This window comes from Poeciliopsis prolifica, unplaced genomic scaffold (assembly GCF_027474105.1).
Source record: "Poeciliopsis prolifica strain line A6 unplaced genomic scaffold, Auburn_PproV2 SCAFFOLD003, whole genome shotgun sequence".
Taxonomy (NCBI): Eukaryota; Metazoa; Chordata; class Actinopteri; order Cyprinodontiformes; family Poeciliidae; genus Poeciliopsis; species Poeciliopsis prolifica.
This window is the reverse complement of record NW_026562378.1, coordinates 13896490-13911206: the sequence shown is the minus strand read 5'-3', so window position 1 is coordinate 13911206 and position 14717 is coordinate 13896490. Positions and strand designations below refer to the sequence as shown.

Below are 14717 nucleotides of genomic sequence, written 5' to 3'. Positions count from 1 at the left end.
AAAGGTTGCTCCACCCTGGTGGCTGAATTCCCAGGAATCCTTGAGATGCATTAAACCCAGACAAGCACCTAACACCAGCAATGATGCTCACAGGATGAAACCATCCCACTAGGCGATGGAGCCGATCGAAAGAGCCCAGGAGACTGATTTGATGTGGAAGCAGAGGCTGTATGGTCCAATAAAAGGTTTCTGTACTGGCTAATACTGCATTTTAACAGCTGCTCTCTTAATCCGATAAATTTGTCTAACAGAAACCTTCCTCATTATGTTTTTATTTGTACAAACCCATCTTTGTTCTGAATCAGCCACAAATCTCTTCACAGTACGATAACGCTTCAGTTTTTGTTAAATATCTAATGTTTTCATACCTTGTCATACGGCACTATACTATCTGATGATTTTCGTAAGAGGAGATCCTTTCTCTTTCCCATATTGCTTGAAACCTGTGGCCTGCTTAACAATATGGAACATCCTTCTTAAGTAGATTCCCTTTAATTGAGCTCACCAGACAAACTAAACAATCAGCTCTCTGAAATTAATTATAGGAATTCAAAGAGTTGTGAGACACAATACCATCTATAAATTTATTAGCACAACAAAAAATGTAATCTTTATGAAACTTAAGTATAATTTGCATAATAATTTGGAACATGGTGTATAGACAGATGAGACCAAAGTGAAGATTTTCTGCCTTAAGGCACAGTTTCATGTTTGGAGAAGATCAGTCCCAGAATACCAGCACAAAATCTTCTCACTAACTGTTAAGGCCGGTGTTGAGAGTCTTTGGATTTGAGACCATGTGTCCAACGGCCAAAGTTTAGCTGAAACTGGGTCATACAACAAGTCAATGAATCCAAATAGAGCGACAGAATGACTGAACAAAAGCATTTGAGGTGTTATAATGGTCCAGTGAACCTGACTGCAATACTGTGGTGAGATCTTAAGAAAATTGTGTATAAACATATACAAAAAATTGCTTCTTCAAGTTATTGCTGCTGAGGGGATTCTACAAAGTTACAATCACAGAGTGTATTCCGTTTTTTCCATCACTATCAATGAATTTTTTTATTTTTTGCTTATTACTGCATGCCATGTGTTTTGATTGAATCATACATTTAGCAGCTAATTGACACAGAAGCTGAAATATTTTAATTTTATTTTTACACAGAAAAAGCTAACATTTCTCCCACCTATTTTCTTTCAGGGGCAAATTATGCCAGCAGCATCCGAGTCGCTCACCCTGGTGACGAGCCAGCTCATCGGTCAGACCACTCTGTCCTTCACTCGCCTCTTCGTCTGCCCTGGCAGATCCATGCTGCTGGATGCTCCTCAAAGAGTCACGCCCACACCATGAGCGCCAACGGGCCTGCCCCAGAACCAGCCCCAGAAGCCCCTCCCATCTCAATCCCTGCCCCAGCATCGGCCCCAGCATCGGCCCCAGCCCCGGCGCCACCCCCACCTGCCCCAACATCCTCTACCATACCGGTAGGTGCGTTGGCTCAGAAGAAGCGACAGCAGTATGCCAAAAGCAAGAAGCAAGGCAGCAACGCCAACAGCAGGCCGCCGAGGGCTCTTTTCTGCCTCAACCTCAACAACCCCTTACGCAGGGCCTGCATCAGTGTGGTGGAGTGGAAGTATCCTTTAGTATGGCCTTGTGATGATTGGTGGAGTTTGAAGCTCAAAATTTCCAGTTTAATTAGCGAGCTGCCAGGATGAAAAAAACTAATCTTACACTTAAACTACTTTGGTTTTTCAAACAAAAAGTGTCTGACGATTAAGTAAGAAATTAACATCTACATAAGCCTCTCTCTGGTGGAGCATTTTTAAGTCTTTGGAACATTATTAACCTCATGACATACAAACAACTTAAACACTTCTCAGCTTTATTTCTCTATTGAAAAGGTAAAACAGTCATTAAATTGTTGTGGCTTTTCTAAATTAGAAAAAAGTTAGGGAAATAACATAGAGACTACACTAAAAATGTTTAAAGCCAACTTTTAAAAAATTATTTTAATTTGTTGCAGCTAATTTTATGATTTTTACTAAAGTAATAAATCTGAAATTAGAAATGTATCTTCAGCAAAATTAGCTGTAACAAATTAAAGTAATTTTTTAAGTTGGTTCAATAAAAAATAAAAATAAAAAAATGTCAGTGCAGTTACAATTCTGTTTGTCAATAATTATATTACGATAATTTAACACAAATAATTTCATTCATGATACAATCAAATAAGCTTGAAAAAGGAATCAAATAGAAATGAAAGTAAAAATGTGACTAATAGCTTAGCTCTAGTTCACAAAATATTTTGTTTTCTTATCAATTGTAGTTTATATTGTTAGCAACAAAACATGAAAAGAAATAAAGCCAAAATCAAGAAAAAAGTGGTGAATTTCATCTTCATTTCGCCTCATTTTGTCATCTTGGGGTCACAATGTCACCACAGAATAGAAGAAGAGTTTAAAGCCTTCCTTTACCTGTGATGTGTATTTTTCAGTTTTAGGTCATTTTGGTGAGGAAACTGCTCAAACAACAAGAGTACCATTTTATCCCCCACAGAGACAAAGTGAAAGTCACTGCGTCAGTAACGTCCTGTAGATTAAAGCATCTTAACAAAATTGTGGAAGGTCTGTTAATAAACAGATGGCTCCATCAGAAAATGTCGTAAAATGTTACAAAGGACATTACCGTGCGTAAATGGCTGAGGTACATATCCGATTACAGTTTCATGTTTTGTTTGTGTTGAGAACGTAGATGTCTCCTGGGGATTTACAATCAACAAATGCAGCTGTAGCTGTATCAGGTGTCCTCATTCGTCCTGGATAGAAAGCATACAGTACATCAGTGAAGCACATGTTCAGTACTTAACAGATTTTTTAAATGTATATTTTCTAATGACATTTATCTGCTGTATGGTTTGAAAATATGATGATACTTTGACATTTAGTGCTGACTATTTGAGGTGAATATTGTGCCTTTTGATAAATTGCATGCTGTCTTCATTTATGACAATGCTTTCAGCTCAGGATGAAATTAATTCGATACTACATTCTGGGTCCATCGGATCAGCTTTAAACTCATGTTCTATAATCATTTTCTTTCTTTTTTTTACCGACTTAAAGACCCATTTTTTTACATTCTGAGTCATTAATCATTTGATTTTGGGGGATATGAGATAACTCATATTTCTAAATATTCACTGTTGTTCCTGTATATTTCAAACTGAGTCAGCATATTATTGACCTAAAACTAATTTCAGTTTAAGTTCCTAAACCAAAAAAATCCATTTATTAAAACAGATCAAACTTAGCCACTGCAATTCAAGATTAAAACCACATTATTAGCAAAATACAAGTCCAGGAGATTTTTGTTTTCTTATTGTATTGTTAAAATATTGTCTTTTTGTAATTTTCTTCTGTGATTTCCTTAACTTTCACTCTCAGGCCATTTGATATATTTATATTAATTGCCATTTTTGCCAACTGTATGGCCTTAGCTGTCTACGTCCCTTTTCCTGAAGACGATTCCAACTCCACAAACCACGATTTGGTGAGTCGTCTGTATCTGTTTTAGAAGCAGTTTATTTATTTAGTATCTGCTGCTATGGAGCTGCTCTTACATCCAGGGAGCTCTAAAAACCTCCTTTTGGTTTGAAGTTTCATGTTTTCCAAAAACTTACTAAATGTAGAACAGTATTTGTGAGCTATATGACTAGCCTTTTTGTCGTGACATGATTAGGAGAGGAGAAGTACGAGATCTAAAAAAAAGTTTTGTCTACAAAAGTATTCACACCCCTTCAACTCATTATTTTAGCAAAATTGCTCAAGCTCAGTTAAATCAGCAGATGTATAGGGAGCAGCTTTTCAGCTGGGACATAGATTTACATTTGAGTTTGGACTTGACAATTATAAAACGTAAATATGGCTTGATGAAGAATTTACACACAACTAGCAAGTTTTTCTTTCATTATGTTTCTGGATTTAGCTCCATTCAGTTCCCTATCAACTCTGATCAGTTTCCCTGTCACTGCTGAAGAAAAGCAACTCCCCAGCATGATGCTGCCAACATCATGTGTCGCTATGGGGATGGTGTGTTCAAGATGCTCCGTAGCATCAGTTTTTATCTTATGAAGCCCTTTGCATGTAGATCAGAACTTCAATTTTCGGTTTCTTTTTTCCACTATTCCTAAAAGAAATTATTTCTGTCGTGAACAACTAAGAGTGTCCCTCTCAGATTCTTCCATATGAGCATTGGCGTTCTCTCATTAGCGTTCTTGTTAGTGTTTTGTCTTTGAACCATGTCTTTGTAGGTTTGCAGTTCAGTCGGACTCTTCACTTTTTTGAATGAAGAATTGAACGTTTTTTTGTGATGTTCACAAAACCACCTTGATTCAGCTTTATAATTGCCTTCAACTTCTCCACAGCTATATCTATTATCTGTTGGTCTTTATGATGCTGTTTGTTCACTAATGTTCTTAAACAAACCTTTGAGGCCTTCACAGAAAAGCTGGATTTATTCTTGTCTTAAATTACACACAAGTGGACACAATTTGCCAAGTTGATGACTTCTGGAGAAAATAAAATGCCCTAAATTTTAATTTAAGGGTGTCAGAGTATGGAGCCTAATGTTATTATTTAGATGGTCTAAAAACTAATTCTGAATTTCCTTCCACTTCATAATAACGTTCTACTTTGTGTTGGTTGACGTTTTTGGTTGTCAAGTGGTAAACTATGGGCCAGATGAAAAGGTGTGAGTACTTTTGAAAGTTACTGCTTTCCTCTGTGGTATTTCGATTGCAGTCTTATGTCGTGTGCTGTTATGTAGCTAGAGCTTTATAAGCAACAACAGGACCTTGCATGCAATCTGTGTTTTCAGTATGTAGCTTTAATATGCAGATTTGTTTTGCCTACCCAGAGAAACACTTTGAATCGATGCTTTATCATGTCACAGTCCGCCTGTGAAGTTTTTTTTCTTTATTTCCCTTTCTATTTTTAGCAACTGCTCACCATTGCACCACTCTGTGCACCCTGTGCATTTATGTCTGTATGATGAATTGTGGGTGATGTAGTGTTGTAAGCATTCTTCCACTGCTGAGAATAAATGTAATCTCCAGAAGGCAGACAGACGCACAGACTGCGGTGCTTACAAGAGCAAAACCAAGCTCACTGTTCAATGATTAATGAGAAGTGTGTACAACATGTCTGCAGACAGTTGATTGCTTTTGATTGATACATTTTGAGGCATATAAATCTTAGATAAAGCTTACCAGTTTGCTGCAAATGGTCAAGAGTACGATGTAAACATGTATGCGATGTGTTGAAAAAAGTGCAGCTCTGGTTAAAAGTGTGCCTGTCATTAATGAAGGAAGGAGTATTGCTTCTCATTGTGACCTCCTGGAGGGTGACATCTGGGTGTCTGTTTACACATCACTGGTTCATCAGGGAATACTGGTCCATCTGGGACATTGCCTGTAACAGAATGATAGTCAGATTTCTGTCAAGTTTAGTTGTGAATTCAGTCCGAAAGACATCAGTTTGCTAGATAAAACACATAAAAATAGTCTATTTTTATCTGCTGATACGAATTTAAGCTGATTCACAACCAAAAATAAGAACTTAAAAGTTAAGAACAGCGTTATAATGTTTGCTCCGTGCCTCTCGTTATTTAAATCGGGAACAGAAGTGACTTCACTTCTTATTTTCAGCAGAATTTCTCATGATTTTCTCAGAGTCTCTGTAAAACAAAGTTCTTATTATTATTTCAGACGAATCGATTACAAATCTGTGTTTATCTTACACTAGCAACTAGCACAGTTAGAACACTGCTGAAACAGTTGTCTATTGTGGAAAGAAGTTGAACCTAAAGAGGTTTGAAAGCAATGGTGATAAAGATTATAATTAATCCTCACTACTTGCTTTATTTTCTTTCTTGAAATAGGAAAATAAAGAGAGTTACAAAATTTGAAAAAAAAAAAGAAATGTATTTCATCTTCATTTGACGTTAAAAAAAGACAGTAACAGACATTACATTTGGTCAAGTTCCATAATTAAAATCATCAGTACACATCAAATATGTTGGTCGATGTTCCAATTATTATAGGTCTAAAGCAGCTCTGAGGGATTTTTTAATCCTGATTAAAAGGAACTAGGTGTTTCAGAACATTTTGGGTTAAGTAATAATAACAACAAAATTTATTATACTACAATAATAACACAAATGTCTCCTTAAAGCTTTTTGTTTTAAAATGTATAAGTTGTAGTGCCAATAATTGTAGGGACCTTGGTAGATTCATAAAAGTGTGTGTTAGTAAGCAAGCTGCGTTTTTAATCTCACCCAAACATTCACCTGTTAATCATCGCTCTGTTTCGCCTGTCCTCTGGAGCTGCTACGGCTCTCATTTGTTGTATTTGTTACTCCTTCCTAATGAACAGGTATAGTCCTTCTCTAAATAGAAGTGTCAGATTGGATTTATGGATGCACCCATTATGAATTAACTGACAAACTACGTGCATGACGGGGTGCAGAGGTGATCATTGATGCACCGTGAATGCTTCATAAACAAGGGCATTAAGTATAGATGAAAGGACAAGCCGATGAGTAGATATGAAATGATTTATGATCTCTTTGAGTAAGGCGCATGGAGGCAAAGCTTTGCTTTCGTTTTAATTAAAAGACACGTGTTTTTGCTCATAGTCACACTGTTTTCCTCTGATAGTTTTACATTTTTTAAAAAGTTAGGTGTAGTTATGTCATGTCACATCTAAATCACCTTCCAGAGGATGAATAATGAAATATTTTTCTTTCTAGAAGAGGCGGAACAATGTAATTATTTATAGCACAGTGCCAGCTTGGCCGCAGTTGTCCTGCAAAACTACAGTATAGAGAGATCAGGAGAGGAAAGTGCTGACGTTGTTTTGCAATATAGCCAACATATACGGCTGTAGTGAAGATTATGTTACGCTCTACTCTGCAGCAGTATAGGTGGATCAAGACCGACATGATACCTGAATTATAGATTTTGGTTGGCCTACTATGCAATGCAAGGATCAAATTATATTACGCTGCTACTAAAGCATGCAGAGTTTTAGCCAGTAACACATTAAAATGTCATGTCGCTTTTATCTGCACAGACGCTAAATCGCTGCATTGAGCTGTTGTCTGGAGTTTTGGACGTATGGGCTTTTTATTAAGTGTGTCGTTCACTGATGGACTTACTGTCCACTATGTTCAGAGTGCTGAGGTGCTGCAGAGCTGCCTCAGTGTTATACTGCTGCATAGTCATGGAGGCTTTAATAGACTGAGTCTGCCCGTCTTGTTAGTGAGGCTTGGTTAAATGCAGCAGCTCATTATAAATAGAAAGCAATTTCCTCCCCAGGCAGCACAGAGGGCAAAAGATTGGGGTCTTACTACCACGAGGAGGCACAAGTGAGTAACAAGATGCAGCAAGCACAAGGAATTGCATGTACATGTGCAATGAGACAAACAGAAAGTCACATTTTCAATCCAGTCAAGGTCAGTTTGTTCTGTTCCTGCTCTTTCTTTGGTTAGACATTTCATTGGACAATAAGAACCCATGTTGCGTGTGACTGTCTCCTCTAAGATTTGTAAAGAGACATGCGGATAATCCGTAGCACTGCTGGTTTTGCTTTCAGGTCATTTCTGCCTTATGTATCTGAGGATCAACACCGCAGGTGGGAGTCTCCTGCTGAAGGTGGCTCAGCAGAGCAATGACCTTTTCATGGGGAATGTGATTCATACATCTCATTCTGCGTACGTTAACATATAGCCAGCTGTGTCTGATACCAGGAACTGTCGGTGCTCATATAAGTGTTGTTGCGTAACTCGTGCTATATGGATGGCAACAAAAGGACACGCACAGATGGAAAAAAAAAACATCAGTAGAGTTTATACTAGTCCATGGCTGCTGAGTTTAGAGGATACCTCAAGTTCAGTTTTTTCGAAACGAAGTACAATGACGAGATTCTGTCTGCTCTTTTGCTACATAACACAGAATGTTTTCTATAAATAACAGTTTCAGATGGTAGAGATTTATTTTTTTTAACCTTCATTTAACCTGGAAGAAAAACTAATTGAGATTAAAAATGTAATTTTCAAAAGTGTCCTGGACTTGACAACAGCAAAACAAGATAAAAATATGACAATTTCAACCTTACAACATTTGACTCTGGTAAAACTAATCCCATAAATCATCTACAGCCTGGGATTTCTATCTCCTTGTTCTTGAACAGTCCTTTAAAACAATTCAATCAAACCATTTCATCAGTCTTTAGATCCTCCTGTAATCGTTTGCAGTAATTAGGAGCAGCATATTTAAAAGCTTTCTTTTCTGGTTCTGTCCTGATTCTTGGGTCACACAGTGGTTCTACTGCAGGAACCAGAACCAAATCAGAAAAATGTAAGTGAGTCCAACCCCCAAAATGGCCCTGGTTGGGAGGTAGGACATTTTGGACTGATGGTGGAGTTCTGTAGTGGGAGAATACTAAGGATTTTTTTGTTTGTTTGAATATTTAAAGCTCTTTATTTCACACATCTCCCAATTTATATGCAATTGTGCTGAAATTCTATTTCAAAGTTCTGTTTTTATTTGCAAAGAAAACTTGTCAGATTTTCATTTGTGAAATTATTTGAAAACTATCTGTTATTTTGTATACAATTTGCAATCACACTCTAGTTTCTGTCGACTTAATGTATACAAAAAGAAGAAAATACTTGGGCTGTTGTATGTTAGAACATGATAACACATGAAAAACCTTAAGGGACACGAATGCTGTTGCAAGGAATGATAAATATCAGAGCATAAAATAATTAGTCCTTCTCATCTTTCAGGAGAACTGTACTTGTATAATGATAATTACTCCCTTCTGAAAAACCAGTCAAAAATAATAATGAATTAATGTCAATAATTAGTGTACACCTTTGAACAAAGCTTATGTGTATCCCACAGCAGGACCTGTTGCATTTTCAGTATATTTATCTTCTTTATTTGTCTTTTTTTTATTTAAATAAAGCAAAACCAAACTTTGTATCATGTTTTAAATTGCACCTTGTTTGGTATTAAGACATAAAAAACAGTTTTAGGGTTTTTAAACCAGAATTGGTTCTACAGGTCCTATTTATTTGAATAGCATAGAGCAAATGGAGCAAATTAAATAAATATAATATACGAGAGGTGCTTTATGTGTATGTGTGAGTGTTTTGGATGCTGACTTCATACTGCCTTCAAGTGTAAATATGTACACGTGTGGGGTGAATGAAACAGTTGGCTCTGTCTGCGTGTGTGTGTGTGTGTGTGTGTGTGTGTGTGTTTGTACTTGCTGGCACAAGCAGCTACGTCTGGATTGGGGACTCCTGTGGAGATGATGATAGAAGAATGTGTTTAGTCACTTAACGTAACTGCTCATTTGCAGCTCACACTAGCACTGTCCCCACTTGTTATCTTGAATGTGTATTTCTGCATGTGTGTGCAACACTGAGAGTGTATTTGTATGCAGGCGTTTGACAGGGGGAGCAACACAGTTATAGGAGCAAAGAGAAGACGAGTGCTGTTTTAGTTCTATGTGGAGAATGTGTTATTAAACATAATGTAAAGCAGCAGATCCTTGGAAAAATATTCCTGTCTGGATTTTCAGCAGAATTTCTCAAGATTTTCTCATAATTTAGCCACAAACTTGCATTTTCTTGGGAGAAGTAAAGACAAAATAATATAATACAGTTTTCTGTATGTTTTAGCTTTTAAAAATCTGAAGAGCATGGTTTGCATATATATTCAACCCCTTTACTCTGATACCCATAAATAAAATACAGCATAACAAATTGCCTTTTGAGTTACCTAACTAGTAAATAAAGCACCTGTGTACAATTTACTCTAAATTAGTGAACAAACAGTATTGTGAAAATCAACAAACACAACACACAGAATACAGCAGTGTGACAAAATATGACAAAAGATGAACAAACCACGAATGGTATGAATACATTTGTAAGGCACGGCACAATATATAATACACAATATATTTGCACAAATAGACATGCATGTTGCTAGAAAACACATTGAGTCTTTATTATAAACAGATGATAAGAAGCATTTGAACAAATGATCACACAGTATTGATGAATCTTTTTCAGAAATGACCACATGGACTCCATGCTCTCAGTCCTCGTAATACAGACTGCACACTCAGGCAGCCGGAGGAAGCAGTAGGAAGCACTAAATGCCGGCTGCCCTCACCCTGCTGGCTTGGCTGCACGGCCCTGACTTATCTTTACCGACAGAGGAGCGAAGCAGGGATGGAGAACGTACTGAGAAAGGAGATGGCAAATATCTGATCAGATCAAAAATAATATAAAGATATGTGGGGGCATCTTTGCTTCTGAAATAGCTGATAACAGTAAGGCTTATTTATGTAATCTACACCCGGTTTGAGCAGACCGCTCGCTGGACTACATATGTCCTACACTCCCAGTTATATTGTGGTTTGTAGTTTGCTGTGTTTTTGCTGCTTGGAAGCGTCTGGTCACACACAGATATCATGCATGCATGATGTCACCTTGACTCACGCTACTCTGGGCTCGTTGCCACACGCTCAGATGTGAAGACATGCAAGTATGCTATAGCCGTGGTTATGGAATGATACAACGTAAACCCTCTCCTTTTGTTGTCCATAAAAATATATTTTCATAGATAACTAGTTCGTGCACAGAAAGCATGTTTTGCTGTCAAGGGATAGGGCAGATTTTTCTGCAGTTTTCCATCCCACAATCTAATCACTTAAAATATCTCTGAGGAAAATATTTTCCATGAACTTTTTATGTTTTCTATCATATCTCTAGTCTTTTTTGTCCTTAAATAACTTCTGATTCCATGTATTCACAGAATACTCTCTAATGTAATGATCAAATGTCCCTTGCAAACATTAAGTTAATGAAAATGGAAGTTTTATTTCTTCATGCCTAACATATCTAGCATTATTTAAATCAACTATTTATTTATCCATTTATTTTTTTCATTTTTGTGTTTGTCTGAGATGCCTCAAAATGTAATTATACGATTTAAAATTCAATTTCTGTGATTAATGTGACAATATTAGGTTTCGCTGCATAATTTCAAGATTGCTGCAGTTTTGTTTCCTCCCTTTTTAAGGAGTTTGTTTTCAGTAATCTCAGAGAGCTAACAGCTGCATCTGTTTGAGCTATTTTCTAACCCAAAATTGTTCAAAAACAATATATGAGGCCAGTTCCAGTGACAGTGACATTAATTATGAGTCTGTGGGGGTAGAAAGCAGGGCTGCGCAATATGTAGCTTCAACACCTACATCTTGATGTGTGTAAATGTGACATACAGTCACGCTGAAGGATGTGTGATGTCAAGTGAAGCAAATTAACTCAAACAGACCACACTGTTTTTTTTTTTTTCACTGTCGGATTTTGACCTCTTTCCCATTTCAGTCATGAATCGAATCCAGTGCAAACAACTGCCCTCAGAAATCACATTATGAGCAAATAGAGTACAACTGTGTGTAATTTAATCTCAGTATAAGTCCAGCAATTTTGTGAAAGCCTGAGGGGTTTGTTGGAGAACATTAGCGCGCAAACTGCATCATGAACATGAGGAACACAGCAGATCAGGGAGTAAATCAACTTTTCTCCTCAAAGTTTTCTACTTGAGGAGAAAAGCAGTGTTGAAGTCATCATCCAAAAATAGGAGAAAAACACAACTACAACCCTGCCAAGACATGGTGTCCATCTTGTCAGGTCAGGCAATGAGAGCATTTTTCAGAGACAACCAATCTGACTCTAGAGAAGCAGCAAAGATCCACAGCTTAGGTAGACGAGTCTGTGGATGGAACAAGTAGTTTTGTACTCCACAAATCCAAGCTGTCATGGAAGAGAGATGAGATTGTTGATTTGAAAGTCATTAAAAACTCCTGGTTGCATTTTTGTAAGCCATTCAGGGGACACGACAGATGTATAAAAGAAGTTGCTCGGGTCAGGGTAAACCATAATATTAAACTAATTAGTCCTCAGTATGTTGGAAACTAACACAGTGTTCTGGCGGTGTCATTTCCTTCAGCAGTATAGAGTTGAAGATGGCTGGAGCTAAATCAGGCCAATTCTGGAAGAAAAGTCTGGAGACCTGAAACCGAACATACAGCTAAGACTACAATCAAATAAATTAGTAGAAGCCAAGTCCAGTCTTCAAGAGCTTCTATCCTGCAATATTCAGATGTATCCCTGCTCTAACACACCTGAAACAAATGGCTGAATCCCCTCATCAGCAAGTCATTCAGCTCTATAGAGCCATTCATTTAGCCTGTGCACCCCACCTCTCACCCAGTCACTTCTGGAAATAGATGCCGCCCCTCTGTGTCTTTATGTTTGCATAACATGTAACAAAAATGTTTGACAATTAACCTGCAGAATATCTTATAATAAAAGTAAAGCTAGTGTGTGAATGCTCCACTTTAAACTCTTTTTGAGTGACCGATATTTGAGTTTGAGCTTAATGGTGATTTCTTTTTATAAAGTACATTTTATATGTTCGAGAACAGTCACCTCACTCCCTCTTTTTGTTCGTTTTGCTTCCCAAATGTAAGGTCTTAATCTGTAAACCACCACAGCCTCACAATGTTTACTAGGGTAGAGGTGATGCATTGTTGCTCTTATTTTCTGTCTGAGGTGAGGAGGAGATAAACTGCAGCTCATGAGCTCTGCAGACACACCTCTCCAAACTGCTAATCTACTCACATTGCTGCTGTCCGCTCAGCTAAGTCACATGGTAAGTTATGTTGGAGCGAGCACGGTTCAGTGGGTGAGCAGCATCATATGTCATGTGGTGAACTGATCAGCTGTGAGATGAGCTGAGCTGTGCCTGTAGATGTGAGTACTCACCCTGTGGCGAAGGAAGGCCAGTTGGGGTTGTGGCTGTGGGGGTTGAACCGGGACTTCTGAGTCTAACGTTACTGTTTTTAATTTAAAACTTGGCTCTAATTATCTGTCTTGGGACTTGAAAACGTCCCGATGCCTGACGAAAGTTGTTTTTTGCAATCATGAGACTGGCAGCAAGTGAAGTGAACATATTTACTGCTGATACAGTGTTACAGTGAGTCTTTTTACAGCAGCATAATACAAACGTAAGAGTCGAGCGTATGGTATCTTCTTTGCTGTGTCTTGTTGCTCCTCAGACACCCTAACATGCTGATTAATGAGTAGATTACTGTTTAATTGGAAGGGAAATGGTTATCATTTGCAATTATATTTAACATGCCTTCCTGATCCATTAGCTGGCAATGTGCATAAATTAACTTCAGCTTTAAAAGCTATAATTGTCTTGACAATGCGTTACATTTCAGCACCTGCTCCTCAATTGTAGCTGGAGAAAATAATAAACTATTTATTGCAGCATCATTTGAAATTCACATTCCTGCGTGGGCCTTCTCATGGCATTGTTTAGGCTGAAATGAAAAGCTGAGTAACGTTTTGTGTGTTCTTGTTTACCACCAGCAGAAAATCACAGCAGCAGTTTACCGTCCGTTCTTTGTGCTCGTTGTTGCCTCTAAAATTGTTCACTCGTCTCTGTGTCGCTTTCTCTCCGTCCCCGTATGAATCGCTGTGTTCTCTCTGCTCCCTGCAGCTTAAGAATGCTCCAGTACAGAGGCAGCAGCCCTGAGCTTAACTCAGCCTTTTATTGCAGTAACAAAGAGGCCCATGTCGGTTATTCTGGGCTAAGTGCTTCTCACAATCTGCTGTTAAGTGTTGGGAAAACGAGCCCGACAGCCTGCAGTGCTCCTGCATTTGTAGTGTCCGCAGAGATCGCAAAGTTAAGGACTCCCTCAGGGAGGAGATGTAATTATCTATATAATAATATATATGAAGGCTTTTGCCTCTTTTTACTCAGTGTTAAAGGTTAATTTTGATATTGATTGTGCTTAAGGTAACTGGTTGGTGATGGTCAGACAGTGGCTTGCAAAAGTTTTTCTAACCTTCAGGTTTTTTCACTTTTTGTCAGACTGCATCCACAAACTTTAGTGTATTCGATTGGATTTTATTAGATAGACCAACAGAAAGTGGAGCTTAATTGCAAAGTGGATGGAGTTTCACTTGGAAACTGAACCTTTCCTCCGTTCTTTTCCGGCTTCTAAAAGATTGTAGACGGCCATGTTTTAGTGCCATGCTGTTTTCCGTTTCAGATGATGGATTGACCTGCAGTCTGTTGGACGTGCTCCTTGTTCCTCATGATGCTGCTTCTTCACTGTTGAGGTCTTCACAGAACAGATTAGTTTTTACTGATATTAAATTAAACACTGATGGACTCTATTTTCTGATTAGGTGACTTCCGAAGGCAGATGTTTGAACCTGATTTTATTTTGGTGTATCAAAATAAAGGGGAGTGAATATATTTGTAGATATGGCCTTTTCAGAGTTATATTAGTAAAAAATTAAATACCTATTGATTTTTTCCCCCTTCCTCTTACACCTATGCACTACTTTTTGTTGGTTCATCACCTGAAACCCCCTGAAAAATTAAAAAAACTTTGTGGTTTTAATGGTACCCAAAAGATCAAAGGTTGGGAACATGTTTTCTTGCCACTGCTTGTATTGAATACCAGCCTTGCATAAAGCTTACAGTGACCTGACTCATGAATAAATAACGAGAAGTGTCTCTCTCTGGCCTACAAGAAGTTGCAGGACTATTCTAAAC

General features: G+C 37.9%; 1 protein-coding gene across 1 annotated transcript in view; it reads left to right on the top strand.

Moving 5' to 3' along the window:
- cacna1da (calcium channel, voltage-dependent, L type, alpha 1D subunit, a) overlaps nucleotides 1-14717 on the top strand; it is a 68900-nt gene that overhangs the window by 1657 nt on the left and 52526 nt on the right. The window contains exons 2-3 of the mRNA XM_055022065.1: nucleotides 1205-1634; nucleotides 3442-3547. Coding sequence (XP_054878040.1) covers nucleotides 1351-1634; nucleotides 3442-3547 — 390 coding nt within the window. The 5' untranslated portion in view covers nucleotides 1205-1350. The remainder of the gene's footprint in view (nucleotides 1-1204; nucleotides 1635-3441; nucleotides 3548-14717) is intronic.